The 14,599-nt window shown below is 34.2% G+C and overlaps 1 protein-coding gene across 9 annotated transcripts in view; it reads right to left on the bottom strand.

Moving 5' to 3' along the window:
• ANKRD12 (ankyrin repeat domain 12) overlaps nucleotides 1–14,599 on the bottom strand; it is a 67,961-nt gene that overhangs the window by 17,968 nt on the left and 35,394 nt on the right. For 4 of the 9 annotated variants that reach the window (XM_087961523.1, XM_087961525.1, XM_087961522.1 and 1 more), the window contains 5 exons: nucleotides 10,122–10,190; nucleotides 4,238–4,440; nucleotides 2,903–3,103; nucleotides 2,382–2,524; nucleotides 785–932 (listed from right to left, as the gene is read on the bottom strand). In XM_087961523.1, coding sequence (XP_087817649.1) covers nucleotides 785–932; nucleotides 2,382–2,524; nucleotides 2,903–3,103; nucleotides 4,238–4,406 — 661 coding nt within the window. In that variant the 5' untranslated portion in view covers nucleotides 4,407–4,440; nucleotides 10,122–10,190. The remainder of the gene's footprint in view (nucleotides 1–784; nucleotides 933–2,381; nucleotides 2,525–2,902; nucleotides 3,104–4,237; nucleotides 4,441–10,121; nucleotides 10,191–14,599) is intronic. The other 5 variants (XM_026671918.2, XM_026671917.2, XM_087961521.1 and 2 more) reach the window with 2 other exon arrangements.

Consider the following 14,599-nt stretch of genomic DNA (forward strand, 5'->3'; position numbering starts at 1 on the left):
ATTATGTGTTATTTAAGACTTTCAATTCTTTTTACTTACAATGAACTATAATCTAGTTATGTTATTGTTTTTTTACCATACAAAAATTTTGTTACCATGCATAAATACATATTGTATTTATGTTCTTTTTCCCCTTACCATACATCTTATTGTGTTTTATGCTTTTTTCATGCCACAAGTTTAAATGACAGGTATATACATAACAATGATAATTCTATATACACATTAAAACTATAAACAGAAACATCAGAAATAGATGGAACAGGAGGCCCAAAAAAGTTTCTTATTGCACTGTAATTCTCTTACTATAGTATCCCCATTGCTGCTTCAATGACAAAAGCTAGGACCCACAGGTTTAAGGCCCTTCTCCTTTGTAATAATTGTATATTTTAGAAAATTAAACTGTATCTTTTTACTTCTGTATCTGTCAAGGAGAACACTTTTTGAAGACACTTGAAATAATCAAGCAAATCTATTTTATCCATCCCTATCTCTAAACACAGCAGTTGGAAAAAATGTACATTTTAATTAATTTAATGGGTTAACAAAATATTTCCAAAGTTCATATTTACAATGTTTATTAATAAATTTTACATATATACCACTTTCAATTTATCAAGTCAAATTCCCTGGGTTAACTTAAAATTTGCAAGTCCTTTGCTACAAAAATTTAACAACAAAGAACTCATTTGCATATCCCTACTTGAGCTAGTTTTTTGAAATATTACACAATTTAAACATAGTATATACAAACACAAATAATTTAACATCATTTTTTTCTGACCTGAACAGCCATCTTCATCATCAGAAATAGGAACTTCTCTTTTCAGTAATAGTTCCAGTTCTTCTGTTTCTGCTACATCTACAGGTCTTTCTCCATGTTTATTGGCTTGGAATGGATTACCACCATGTCGGAGGAGCAACTTTACAATCTGAAATATTAGGTTCATTGCAACTAAAAGCCCCATTTTAAAAAAATTGATCAGGAAATAAACTGAAAAACTAACCTGTATTTTTAACACTCTTACTTTGAAAAATGCCCCATGTATACTGATTCTATCAATAAATGATAGAATGATAGATATGATCAAAAATGTTGAAATCCTCATACTTTTTATATGTAACGTGCCATCTGTGATTACTCTAAAGCAGTTTTTGAAGTTGTATTAGATTATTTAAAAAAAACACTGAATATTAGCCTACATAATAACCTCATAATCAATTTCTGCCAGCTAAATAAAAATAGGACTTGGCAGAACTTTAAATACTCTATCAAAACAAATATTATATCAAAACTTGATACATAAAAAGGCTTTGACATAACATGAAACGTATCATCAAGACAGATATTTTATCAAAACATGATAGAAGTATTGATGCTTTTGAACTTTTGGAAAATTGTTGGAAAATACCATAGACAGTTGGGAGGGGGAAGAAATAACTGAACAAATCAACCCTGAATTCTTACTTGAGACACAAATGACAGGCTCAGATTATTATATTTTGTCATATTATATGAAAACCTAACTCCCTGGAGAAGTCTACAGTACTGGGATAGATGGAAGAAAAAGAACAAACAGCAAAATGGATGGACATACAGTGGTAATTGAAACATTATTGGAGGAACAGGTTGGGGACAGATTCTCCTGTATAAAAACTATGTGGTTGCCAAGAGCCAACACCAATTTGACCCTTAATAAATTTCCCTTTAGTAGGACAAGCTTCCATTTCCTGCTTCTCTATAATATCTGAGGTATCAGATATTGCATACTGAACTGTCTGTATCTTGCTCTTTGCCCTCACAACTTAATAAAACACCTTTTCCCTTATAAATGTTCTTGAAACATTGACCTAGGAAGATTGTTTATTCTCAGTCATCCAGGTCATGGATGTCGCAAAGGTGATTTTTGTTAAATACACTTCACTTCTCATTCAAGAAGTTTCTTGGATGAGAAGTAAAATGTCTTAAAGAAAAATCAGAAAGTTCAATTACTTTTTAAAAAAAGCACCTTTGGGACACCCATGACCTGGATGACTGAGAAAACCTATGAAGATTCTGTGTTTCCTTTGCAGGCTTCTTTCCCCAATGGCATTATTATTTTATATTTTCACAGATAATATAGCTGAGGTATATTGCGTAATTCTTCTTTATTGCCATATTATGGTTGTGATTGCATATGATTTGAATCTCTATCTGAATAGATACCTTGAAATGCACAGTAAAATAATCATCATTGCCTTTGCCAGTGATATTGATAACAAATGATTCATATCCATGGGCCTAACTGATAATATAGGATTCCTTTGCTATATTCTGTTTAATAAGCTTTGATTATTAAAAATAAACACATGTATTTAATTTTTCCATGAATGATACCTACCTTCCTATGTCCACTGCTTGCAGAATCATGGAGTGGTGTATCATCATCTAAGCCTTGAGTATTTACATCTGCCCCTGCTGCTATCAAGACCTTAGCAACATCATAATAACCTGCATTACAGGCTTCATGGAGTGGTGTCCAACCTATAACAAAAGGCAGAACATAATTGCTCCCAAACTACTTATACCTAGTGGACCTGTATAAAAGTCTTGCAGAAGAAGAATTCTGTCTCATCTAGATTCTATTTGAAAAGAGGACATCTTTCAGTTTCCAGGTGAAATTCTTATCTCCAGTTATACCTGGACTGTAGAACTCAAGGGAGAGGTGGAAAGATGGCTATTACCCATTCCCTGCTTTTGAGAAACTCCAAATATTTGCATTCACTGTTTTTTAAAAACTTGTATTGTAAGGAATCTTACAATAAATCTGGAATTCAGTTTCATATTTGACAAGGGATCAATCATTTTACTAATTATAAAATATATTAGATAGTCTTAAAACTGACTACTGGTCAAACTTACCTGCAAAATCTTTCACGTTCACATTTGCACCAAGACTAATTAATTCTTTAACTTGTTTAACATCACCTCTAATGGCAGCTGTATGTAAAGGGGTTTCCCCTCGTTCATTTCTTTTATTAACTTTATCTTTTTGGCGTGATGAGGAGCTTGGAGTTTTCTTTTGGGTGGTCACTGTTTGTAAAGGGTGATTTAAATTAGGATCTACAAAAACAAAGTTCAAAGTATGAAATCAGTAAAGTTGTGAAAATGAATGTTAACATAGTTTCACATTGTCTCTTCCCCCTTTCTCTCCCTCCCCCTCCCTCCCTCCCCTCCCTCTTTTAGTGTGAGGATTAAGGCATCACAGTAGAAACCATAAGATTGTGAATTCTAATCCCAATTTAAGAATAAAGCCAGTTGATTGACATTGGACCAGACATTGTCTCTTAACTTTAGGAAGCAGACAATGTCAATTCATTTCCAAAATCTTGCCAATTGTCCAGGCAATCATGACTGAATCAAAGGTCGCCCCTGCCCCAAGGGGAGGGGCAGAGGAAAATGCTTGGTATCTCTCTATCCCATTTTAGTATGCAAACCATCAAAAAATACAATTCAGATTCAGACCATGGTAGGCTACTCAAGTGTATGCAAAGATACTTATTGATACTTATAGCTTCAATGCTTATCAATTAACCTTATTAAATGATATTATAATGCTGGGATTACTTCATTTTCTCAACTTTAAAAACAAAAGTGTTTTAAGTCACTGATATAAGATAAAATAGAATGAATACAGTTAATTAAATATAAGACATCTGAATCTAAACTGATTAATATTAACTGCTGTTGAACTAAATAGAATGTAACATTTATAAACAGTTTATGATCAGAATAAACTGCATTTTTGTTGATACCTGATAGATTAAATGTTAGTGTTAGTTTTAAATAAAGCTTCATTATTTTCAAGATTACTGTATTTAAACTAGCCTGACTTGGAGGGAAAATAACTTGCAAAATAGTATTGTCAAATTAAAAATAAAAATAATTTAATTGCCAAATCAAGCCACGACTTGAATACTTTACTCTGCAACTACTAAAGATGGTTAACTCACAAATCAAACTCATGTATGTGTATTTAGAATATTAATAAAGCTTTTTGTTAATGTTACATTAATTGTCAGAGTCCAAGTGAAATAATTCATTTTTTAAAATAATGTTGACCTATTATCCCACTCTTCCCAAATCAGGAGTAAATTGCAGGTACAGTTCTAATTAAAATCCAAATGTCCTGCTATGTTACCTTAGCCTTTATCTGATTAGAGAGTCATATACAAATGGAAAGAGTTCTGCTATTACCTGGGCTGTTGTCTCTTGCAGTCATCTGCATAAGAAGGGCCATCTGTTTACGTTCTGATAATGGGTAACCAAAAAGAATACTAACAGGTGCTGTTTTTTTATTTCCAGCTTCCTTTTTCATTTTCTTCTTTTCTGGGACTTCTTTCTCTGGAAATACCAGTAGACTCATAAGAGCAGCAAAATATTCCCAATTATAGCAGATTCTAAATAAAATAAACATCTTCAAATTGAGAAAATAACTCCCTAAAGCTATTAAATTACTTCCTTATGTTGATAGAAATCCAAAAACATTAAATATTCCCTCTGCCTGAGTAAATGAGAAGTACATAGAGCACCGGTCATAAACTTTGGAGAATCAGACTCAAATATATGAAAAGCAATACTTTTTACTCTAGGGCACTGCTTTAGTCAATACATCTATGCCTAACTATGCATACAAGGCTTATAATGTGGAGGTGATAAAAGAACCCTATTTTATCAGCATAAATTCCTAAAAATGGATATATAGCTGGAAAACTGGTACTGAACTGCTTCTTCATTGTTTATAAACACATGCATGTATACATATATATTATTGTTTATTATGATATATATCATTGTTTATAAACACATGCATGTATACATATATATTATACTATATATTATGTTTGTGTGTGTGTCTGTGTGCAGATGGATAATGTAATGGTTACAGCACTGCCTTTGATGTGGGAGACCAGGATTCAAATCTCAGCTTACCAATACGTGTCCTCAAGCAAGACCCCTTAACACTTCATCTGCCTACCTCAAATATGAGAGTGACACAAACTAGGAAAGTAATGCCAGCACGGATGTCCCCTAGATCAACAAGATCTGAGTCAGCTGTTGGGGAACCAAGTCAATCTAACAATAAGTAGACTACTGGAACAAACCATAAATGTACTAGGTAAGAGAACCTTGAATTGACGAATGCTATTACAACAGTAAACTTAATGAGAGGGGATATATGAAGCATATAAAGGAGGTATGGATGGATAAAAGACTTATATCTACACTAACTGAAAAATAGCTAAATTATCTGACTCTTCAACATAGTAAAGGGAAGCTGCTCTCACTGATTCAAAAAGACCAACTTCACATAACATACTAGACTCAAGAAGACCTACTAGATATGCAGCCACCACCTGAAGCTGGAACATCACTGTCACCTTCTCCTTCACAGAGCAGAGCAGCTAATGTGAGGCATAAGATCATGCATAAAGTTGCTGAAGTCAACCTTCAAGATCAGTTATCAAGACTCATTGGAGAAGTACCATCCAACAGGATGCTAAAAGATGCCAATAGAGCCTTCACGACAATTCCAATGACCACTATAACTCAAACCAATGAACTGATATATGCTACAGCCTGTGTAATGCTGGAGATGTTTGGCTGCACGATCAAGAACAACAGTACATATCCCCCACGCCCAGAAAATGAGATTAGAGGCTAAGATCAAGGCAGTTCAGAGAGAGAATAGTCAGAAGGGTGTGAAGATTAAAGATAAGATTTGGCTATTGAAAAAATACAAAGGCCTGACTCCATCTGAAGCCTTAGAGAGTGCTATACAAAGGTACTGGCTGCCAGATAAGGAGATACACTAGAAAAGCAGAGGCAACGAAGATAAATGTCCTGTTCTCTAAAGAACCAACCAAAGTGTACTCAAAACTGCAGTGCAACAACACAGTAACAGCAGATTTATCAACAGCAGAAACTGAACAGTATTGGAAGAATATATAAGAGAAACAGCAGACACATAACACCAACGCAAAGTGGCTGCAGGATCCGACAACAGACAAAATCAATTTCCCAGAACAGGAACCAGTCATCATCATGTTAACAGACATCCAGCAAATAATCACACCTATTGGCTAAAACAAAAACAAAAACCAGCAGCGCATGAATGCCTAGCAATACAGATGAACCAACTGCAAGCAGCAGGTTCCCACCCAGGCTGGCTAATACAAGGAAGGACAGTATTGATCATGAAAGACCCACACAAGGAAATAAATCCATCCAACTACCAACAAATAACATACCTTTCCATAACATGGGAAGTCCTATCAAGCTGTATGGTACAGGGCTATATGGGGAAGTACATGAGCACAGCTCAGAGTCAGAAGCAGAGGTGGTATTCAGCAGGTTCTGACCAGCTCTGGAGAACTGGTAGCGGAAATTTTGAGTAGTTCAGAGAACCGGCAAATACCACTTCTGACTGGAGATTTTACAGTATCCTGTAACTAAGCCATGCCCACAGAACCAGTACTAAAAAAATTTGAATCCCACCACTGGTCAGAAGGGCATTGGGAACCACACTACATGCTCAAGATATCACAAGGTCATAGATCAGTCATTCAAGACTCCAGATCTTGGATCTTGATTGTTGAGGGCAATATGCTGACTCTGTAAACCGCTTAGAGAGAGCTGTAAAAGCACTGTGAAGTGGTATATAAGTCTAAGTGCTATTGCGATTGTTATCTAGAAAGATCAATCTGAATACAGTCTGGATTGACTACAGAAAATTCAATGCCACACCCATGGATCTGTGAATGACTGGTGATAATATACAAGTCAACACTAAGGGCCTTCCTCAAGAACTTAATGGGACTGTGGAAAGCTACACTGGTGTCCACACAAGACAGCCCACACCAAACAAGACTTGAGGTGCAGACTATGCAGAAAGGCTCAAAGACGGTCCAACACAAGCAGGCTATAAGATGCAGGCGGGAACAGCACACACTGAATGACAAAACCAAGGAGTGGGCATTGTATACATCTGCACAGTGTAGGGGCCAGATCCTCCTAAGTCTCCATGGGAGATTCCACAGAAGGTCATGGAGAATAACAGAGCTAAGATCCTGTTGGACTTCCAGATCCAGATGGACAGACATGTATTGGCCAAATAACCAGACATTGTGGTAACAGACAAGAAGAAAGCAATGATGATAAATGTAATTGTGCCAAGTGACAACAACATCAGGAAAAAGAAGTATGAGAAGAAGAAGTACCAGGGCATGAAGAAGGAATTAGAGAGAATGTAGAAAAAGGCCAAAGTACTCACAAGTGGTGGTAGGAGTACTCAGGCTGTGACTCCTAAGGCCCTGAGAGTGGTGCTAACATAACTTAGGAACAACTTCACAGCAATTTGTCCAGAGAAGTACAGTGCTAGGAACAGCTAAAATACTGCGCAGAATCCTCAAACTCTGACTCAAAGGTGCTTTTTCAAGAGGCAACTGCACTTTCTCTTGAAAAAGCACCTTTGGGAAATGATGACCTGGGTGACTGAGAACCTCCATAGACCTCAAACTCTAGCCTTCTGGTAAAAGACCGATATTGAGGAAGAAACACACAATCATGAGAGTGAGAAAAGAATTTTTTAACTAAAAACTATTTCACTTTTTTCATGATAGAACATCATGATTTTAAATATTTCCCTGTATTGACAAAAACAGCTGGGGGAAAAATAAGTGGGGAAGATGGAATACAGAAAAATAAGACTTTAGCATTTCCTTTCTATAACATTTTACAAATAATGCTATATTCTATAAGTATTTTACTTGATGTGTTGGTTCCTTTATCAATTGGATTTAGCTTGATCATATGACTTATATCATGTGATACAAAATAAATATCTTCAGAAATAATATAGTAGGATAGTAATATCCATATCCTCATCCTAAATAAATATAATTTTATATGAAATTCATAAATAAAAGTAATTATTTTTATAATTGAATTTCTTTTCCTTGTTAACTGTACTTTTGCCATAATTATAATTTGTAACACATTTCATAAATAAGGATATTTATATTTTCTATATTTATGGTGGTTTTTTGGAAGCAACATTATAACATGAAGAAAAATGTACTGTTAGTAATATGACCACATATTCAAGAGCATTATGATTCAATAACCTACATAACTCTTTGCAAATTTGTCAACAGGATTTATTCTGATTTACAGTAAGCTGAGTTCCCAATTAGAACTAAATTGTCTCGATATTTCTTCATAATAAACCAATAATGCTCATGTTGTGAGATCAGATACACCAACTGGATATACATGGAAAGGAGAGAATTGATGGGAAGCCATGATTGCTCTAAAGATGAAATGAGGTGAGGCCTAATATGCACCAATCAATAACTTCTCAATGTTTTGCACTTATTTTAATCAGCAATTCTTATAGCCCACATGACTTAATTTCTCATCTTTTACTGGGCTATACATTTTCCTTCAAACCTCAATGATTTTACCTAAGAAATTCACTAAACACACACAAAGGCACACAAAAATAAAAAGATATTTTGTCTATATTACAACAAAATATAATAGGAAAAAAATTACAATGATGTATTTTACATACTGTATGAAAATGAAATTCTTCAATAAAATATATATTTTTAATTTTTTAAACATCACATAAATTTACTGTTAATTATTGAGCTGTTGTATCAAAAGTATGTGCAATCTGAAAAATGTTTTTGCTGTGGATAAGATTTTTTTTCCTACTACATATTGCCTTTCAAACTAGATTTACCATAGTAAAAGAATTTTCTATTTTGTTTTTATTTTTTTCTGCAAATAAATAATATACTGAACAATATGCCAGAGTAATTTACATCTTTAATATTGTTATTGTATTAGTTTGGCATAGCTGTGAGTAAAAAGTAAACTTGCCATGTTTATTAGGCTGAATGTCTTGCACATGGTGCTTTCGTAAAGCTAATAAAAGAGGGAGGTCAATCTTGTCTGGCATGATTTATCATTTGTAAATTACCGTATTTTCTAAATATATATATATACCCCATGTATAAATACATTGTTTATATTACATTTGCAGAAAACATCTAGCAACAGAAGTATTAAGAACACTTTTACAATTATTTTACAGACCAAGCCAAAATACATAAACACAGATCAGAATCCTAGTTCTCAAAAGTTTCTTTTGCCAATGGAAGAGTTTCATTGCTCTTTCCACCCTAGTGCTCCACTTCTGTCTGACAAAAACTCTACTGGTTGCAAAAAGAGGGTATATTACAATATATGGACAACTAATCCCAAGCCATCACATCACATCCCCCCCCTCCCCTCCCCCAATTCCTTCGGTGCTAGGACTGGACTTCTCAATTATGTTAGCCTAAGTATCTGTGACAAATACTTAGCCCAAGTCAGGGCATATAATGAAAAAAAAGTTAAAAGAAAAAAGTATTTGCTAAATTGGTATCATTCTCATCCCATTTTGCCTGAGTTGATATAGTAATAGCACTTAGACTTATTGAATTGGCATCCTTCAGTCTCAAGAGACTATGGTATTGTGCTCTGAAAAGACTTATATACTGCTTCATAATGCGTTACAGCATTCTCTGAGTGGTTTACAACGTCAGCATACTGCTCCCAACAATCTGGGTCTTCATTTTATCAACCTCAGAAGGATGGAAAGCTGAGTCAACCTTGGACTGTCAGGATTGAACTCCTGGCTGTGGGCAGAGTTAGCCGACATGTAAAGTTTTAGATGTAAAAATAGATCTCCTGCTTTACTCCCATCAATAACTTGTTCTAGATATTATTTTTACTACTTAACATACAAATGATACAACTGTATATGGAATCAAAACTGCTTTTGCTAATAAATTAGTGGTTACTTCATGGTAACTGCCGCATTCCTCCACAGGTGTTCACTGGAATGGAAAAATACTATAGTAGAAGCTTAATCTGCATTTTTAATTTTCCAGTGAAAAAAGTAATATTACATTTATATTAATAAATTATTTGCAGACTGTTCACTAGTACAGAAAATAAACAACTACAGTGATGACATTAATAATTTTAAAGAAGCAACTATAATAAGTACACCTGGTAATCTATTTACCTGAATATGTCCTGGAAGAAGGGATTAATCTCTCCCCCCAGTTTTCATTTGTATGTCCTGGATCTGAATCTATAGAATGAAGAAGACATGGGAGAAAGGGATGGAGAAGAGCAGGAGGAAGGAAGTATGGCATACAAGAGAGATACACTTCACATGATATTTTGGATTTTTTGTAGTCTCTATCTACCACCAATTACAGTGTCATTTAAAAATTCCTAACAAACTTTAGAATAATTTATACATGTATTAAACACACTGGTGATATCAAATAAATATAGATAATATATTGAAATACTGAATAGTAACTCAAGGAAGCACATTAATGATGTAATTTCCTTTTAGTGCTCCACTTTAGTGCTATTTTATATGAAAGTTATACACTTAACTAGTACCAGCTTTCTCTTATTTATAAATTGATACACCTTTTTCAGGTGTTGATTGGCTCAGTATCTATCTGCTTCTACTTTACCCCAAAAGACTTCGTTGCTTTTCACTATGCATATTCATTATATTTTGCCAATTAGGGAGAGGGGAAGATGGAAGTGAAAGAAACTTTTTTTTTCAACATGCACAGATTTAGCTAAATCACACTTCTACAAGAATATTAAGATGAAAAAATTTCCTTCAAGAGATCACATAAAGTTTTAAATTAACAAAGGTATCGATAGCTGATATTTACTTTCATTTTTAAAAACCTGAATGTGCTGAAAAACTGAAGAAAATCTCAATATGAAATAGCGTCATTAGAGAGAGCTGAGACAGTTCTTAACAAAATACAATTTGTTACATTTTTCTTTTTACCTTACCAAAGGCAAAAGATGGAATATACATCATTTTCTCAGGCATTAGATAGACTGAATTATAGTGACTGGCCCAAATTGTTTTAGGGAATTTTCATACCTGAAGGTTGACTTGCACCTGGTTTTCTAATCCAACACTTCAGCCACTATAACATAATTGCTTAATCATATTTGAAAATATACTTTAGTTTGTTTTCTAAAATACCATTTTATTAAATCTAAAATGAAAATTATAATTTATTAAAACTAAGTCTAAATCGGAATTCAAAGAAACGAAGGTTAAATTAATTCACCCATTAAAGTTCTGCAAACTCATGAGTAAATGTTAGTATTGCATAAGAAATATTTGATACTAAATAAGACTATGAAGCTAAATGTATATGTTGTTTCTAAATGGGGACACTACATTATACCTTCAATCATGTTAAAATGAGTAAAAAATGTAAAAATAATAGTAAACTGTACAAAGAGCCAGTAAGCATATTGTAATCTATAACCAATATTGTTTAATTTTTTTGGAACTGTAAAGAGGCTTTATGGAATTAGTTGAAGTTTTTAAAATAGTCTGAATATATTATATATTATCAGCAGCAACAAACATTAACAATCATAAATTTCTGAAAGAAAAAATTCATGCATGTATGTGCTTTTTTAATTGCATCACAATTATTAAAAACTTAATTTATGAATATGGGAACCTTAACTAAATTTCAAAATTACTTTTGGTTTTTAATACAATTTGTTCTTACTAGTTAAATATTAATTTATTTGTCTCATAAAAGCATGTTACTATTAAATAACAAAGGAAAAACTCAAATTAAAGAATACACAGATACACACACACAGACACCCACAAAGATCTTAACAGATCAGTAAGAAGCTGGAGAGTCAAGTTACAAATAATCTTCAACTTACAATCATTTGTTTTGAGCCCAATTGCACTGAAAAAAATGGCTCACAACTGGTCTTCATACTTATAAATGTCACAGCATCCCTACCATCATGTGATCAAAATTTAAGTGCTCGGCAACTGTCATGTATTTACAATGCTTGTAGTGCCCTGGGGTCATGTGATTGTCATCTGCAACTTTCCCAGTCAATTTTTTGGCAAGTGAAGGCAATGGGGGAAGTCAGGTTCACTTAACAACAGAATGATTCATTTTTAATCTGTAGTAATTTGCTTGATAAATGTGGCAAAAAGGATAATAACATTGAACAATAATCATTTAACAATAATCTTATTTGGCAATGAAAATTCTGGTTTCAACTGTGGTCATAAGTTGATGACTTTGTGTACTTTTGAATTTCCATTAAATCTAAAAGTACATTATTTGTTACAATGTAGATCATTAGACAACAAGTTTGGTGTAATGGTTAAAGTGCTGAGCTAAAAACCAGAGATGGTATGGTCTTGGCCTCCCTTAGGCATGAAAACTGGCTGCACGATTCAGTCACTTTCTTTCAGCCCAATCAACCTCACAAGGTTGTTATTGTTGGGAAAATAAGAGACAGGAGTACTAGATTTGTACATATATTATACAACAATTTGTATAATGACATCATTAAACAAATAGCACAAATTATAACATTCATGAAGATTTATGGTAGTTCTTAATATAACATAAATTTAAGTTTCTGTTTTGGACAACTTCAGTTCCAGTTGAACGGGCAACTTCAACTTCAACTTTTATATTGGGGGCTAGTCACACAGAGGTTTTGACTATTGCATCTGAACTTTACAAAATAGCAGTTTGTAAATTTTACTGTATTAATAGATTGAATCATACAGTTTTTTTGAGGACACCTGATGGGGCAGAATATATGTGAAAGACAACATGTGGTTCAAAGCTTTTCTGTGTTTCTTAAAAGCAAAAATCGCTTCCTATGTTTCAGAAAACTATAGTGATTAGGAACCTCTAACAAGAAACTACACAAACCTGTCTAATCTTATTATTAATTTTTGGAAGCATTATAGGAAATATATGTTGATTCTTTCCAATTAAGCATTTCCTTCAAGATGGAAGAAAAGGAAAAAAGAGGATGACCAGGAATAAGATGGCTTAACTAAATTACAATGGCAGATTGGTGCAATATTGGAAGATCTGAAGGACTAGTGTCAAATTGGGGTTTGGAAACCTTATTCAACGCTGCCAACTAGGTTGAGGACAAATCATTCTGGAGAAAATTTAGCTATATGGTTGTTAAGAGTCAACACCAACTTCACAGCACATCACCATCACCACCCACTCTCACAGTGCTTTGAAAATCTCTTTCACCAAATCACGCAATTTGTAGAAGTAAGCTTTTGAAAGGGTTTTTTTTTTTTTTTTTTTTGAAGTGGCAACTGGATTTTCTGGTTTTTCTTTGAAGAAGCTACTTGGATGAGAAGCAAAAGAAAAACCAGAAAGTTCAGTTGCCTCTTGAAAAAGCACCTTTGGGACAACCACGATGACTGAGAATCTCCATAGACATTAAACTTTTAAAAGATTGCAAGAATGGCACCCATTTACCAAATGGTTATGAGGTGGATTCAGTAAGAAGGCTGTGCTTCTCAATGGCTGGGCACACCTGATAGCAGCTGCAGAAAACTGCAAAGGTAAGTGGGATGCTTTGTGTGTAGTGGGGATCTGTAACTGGTTGAGCCTCCTCATAGGCAGGGGAGCAACTGAGGCCCCCTGGGCCAAGACAGTTTTATGTGTGCTGGTGGGCTGGATGGGTGGATGAGATTAGGGAAGAGATAGCTGGGTAGGGATTGTTGCAGCACACTTTTGGTTGTAAATACAGGTAGACTGCTAAACTCACAAATTTTCATCATGTGACTATGGGAGTGCAGCAACTTTGGACACAGATCATAAGTTGTTTCATTCAGCATCATCTTAATTTTGAAAAATTGTTAAGCAAGACTACCTGTATTTTGAACCAACTGAAATGTATAGACTGTCTTAAAAAACAGCCTTGTTGAGGAGATAGGTAAAAGGACACACACACACAAAAGAAGAGTATGACTCACCCCCCCCCCCGAAAGGGCACAACTAGTGAATAGATTCCTGGACACTATGACTAGCAGTATTTTTAAAAAACCTAGGAGTATTCCTCTGCACAAAGAAAATGTGAATCCTTAAATAACATGTAATATACTTCTAGATCATCAAATCACCCAATTCTTAACTGCCTAAATAATTTTTACTTTTATTGTCTCTATGCCAAAACAAAAACCCAAACCAAACCAAACCCACAAAGAACTAAACTGTCATGTTAATTCAATGTCCTTACTTTCAGCATTAAGAAACGGAAGCTGAGTATCATAACAGTCAGGATGAATCCTCACATGATATTTTACTAGGTCCATGTAATGAACGCTAACATGAGAAATAGGAAAATACTGTGAGATCTCTGTATTATGCATGTGAAATGTAGAAGCAATCTTCCAACAAAATTTAACCCAAAAACAATACAAAAAGCAACAATTATCAAACAAATCTTTCAACATGAATGCAAATGTAAGTATAAAAATATAATATTCGGGGAGGGGGAAGAGGAGATGGACCAAGAATTAAAGAAACTATCTCAATGAAGCTTAACGTAGACCAAATTATTTTGTAATGTGTTATAATCTGATAGAGGAGTGTTTCCTTTGATCTATACCAAGGTTCCCCAATCCCCAGTCTGCGGCCTGGA

This window comes from Notechis scutatus, chromosome 3, assembly GCF_049901735.1.
Source record: "Notechis scutatus isolate UNSWTSFEM ecotype Mainland chromosome 3, rNotScu1.2, whole genome shotgun sequence".
Classification (NCBI taxonomy): domain Eukaryota; kingdom Metazoa; phylum Chordata; class Lepidosauria; order Squamata; family Elapidae; genus Notechis; species Notechis scutatus.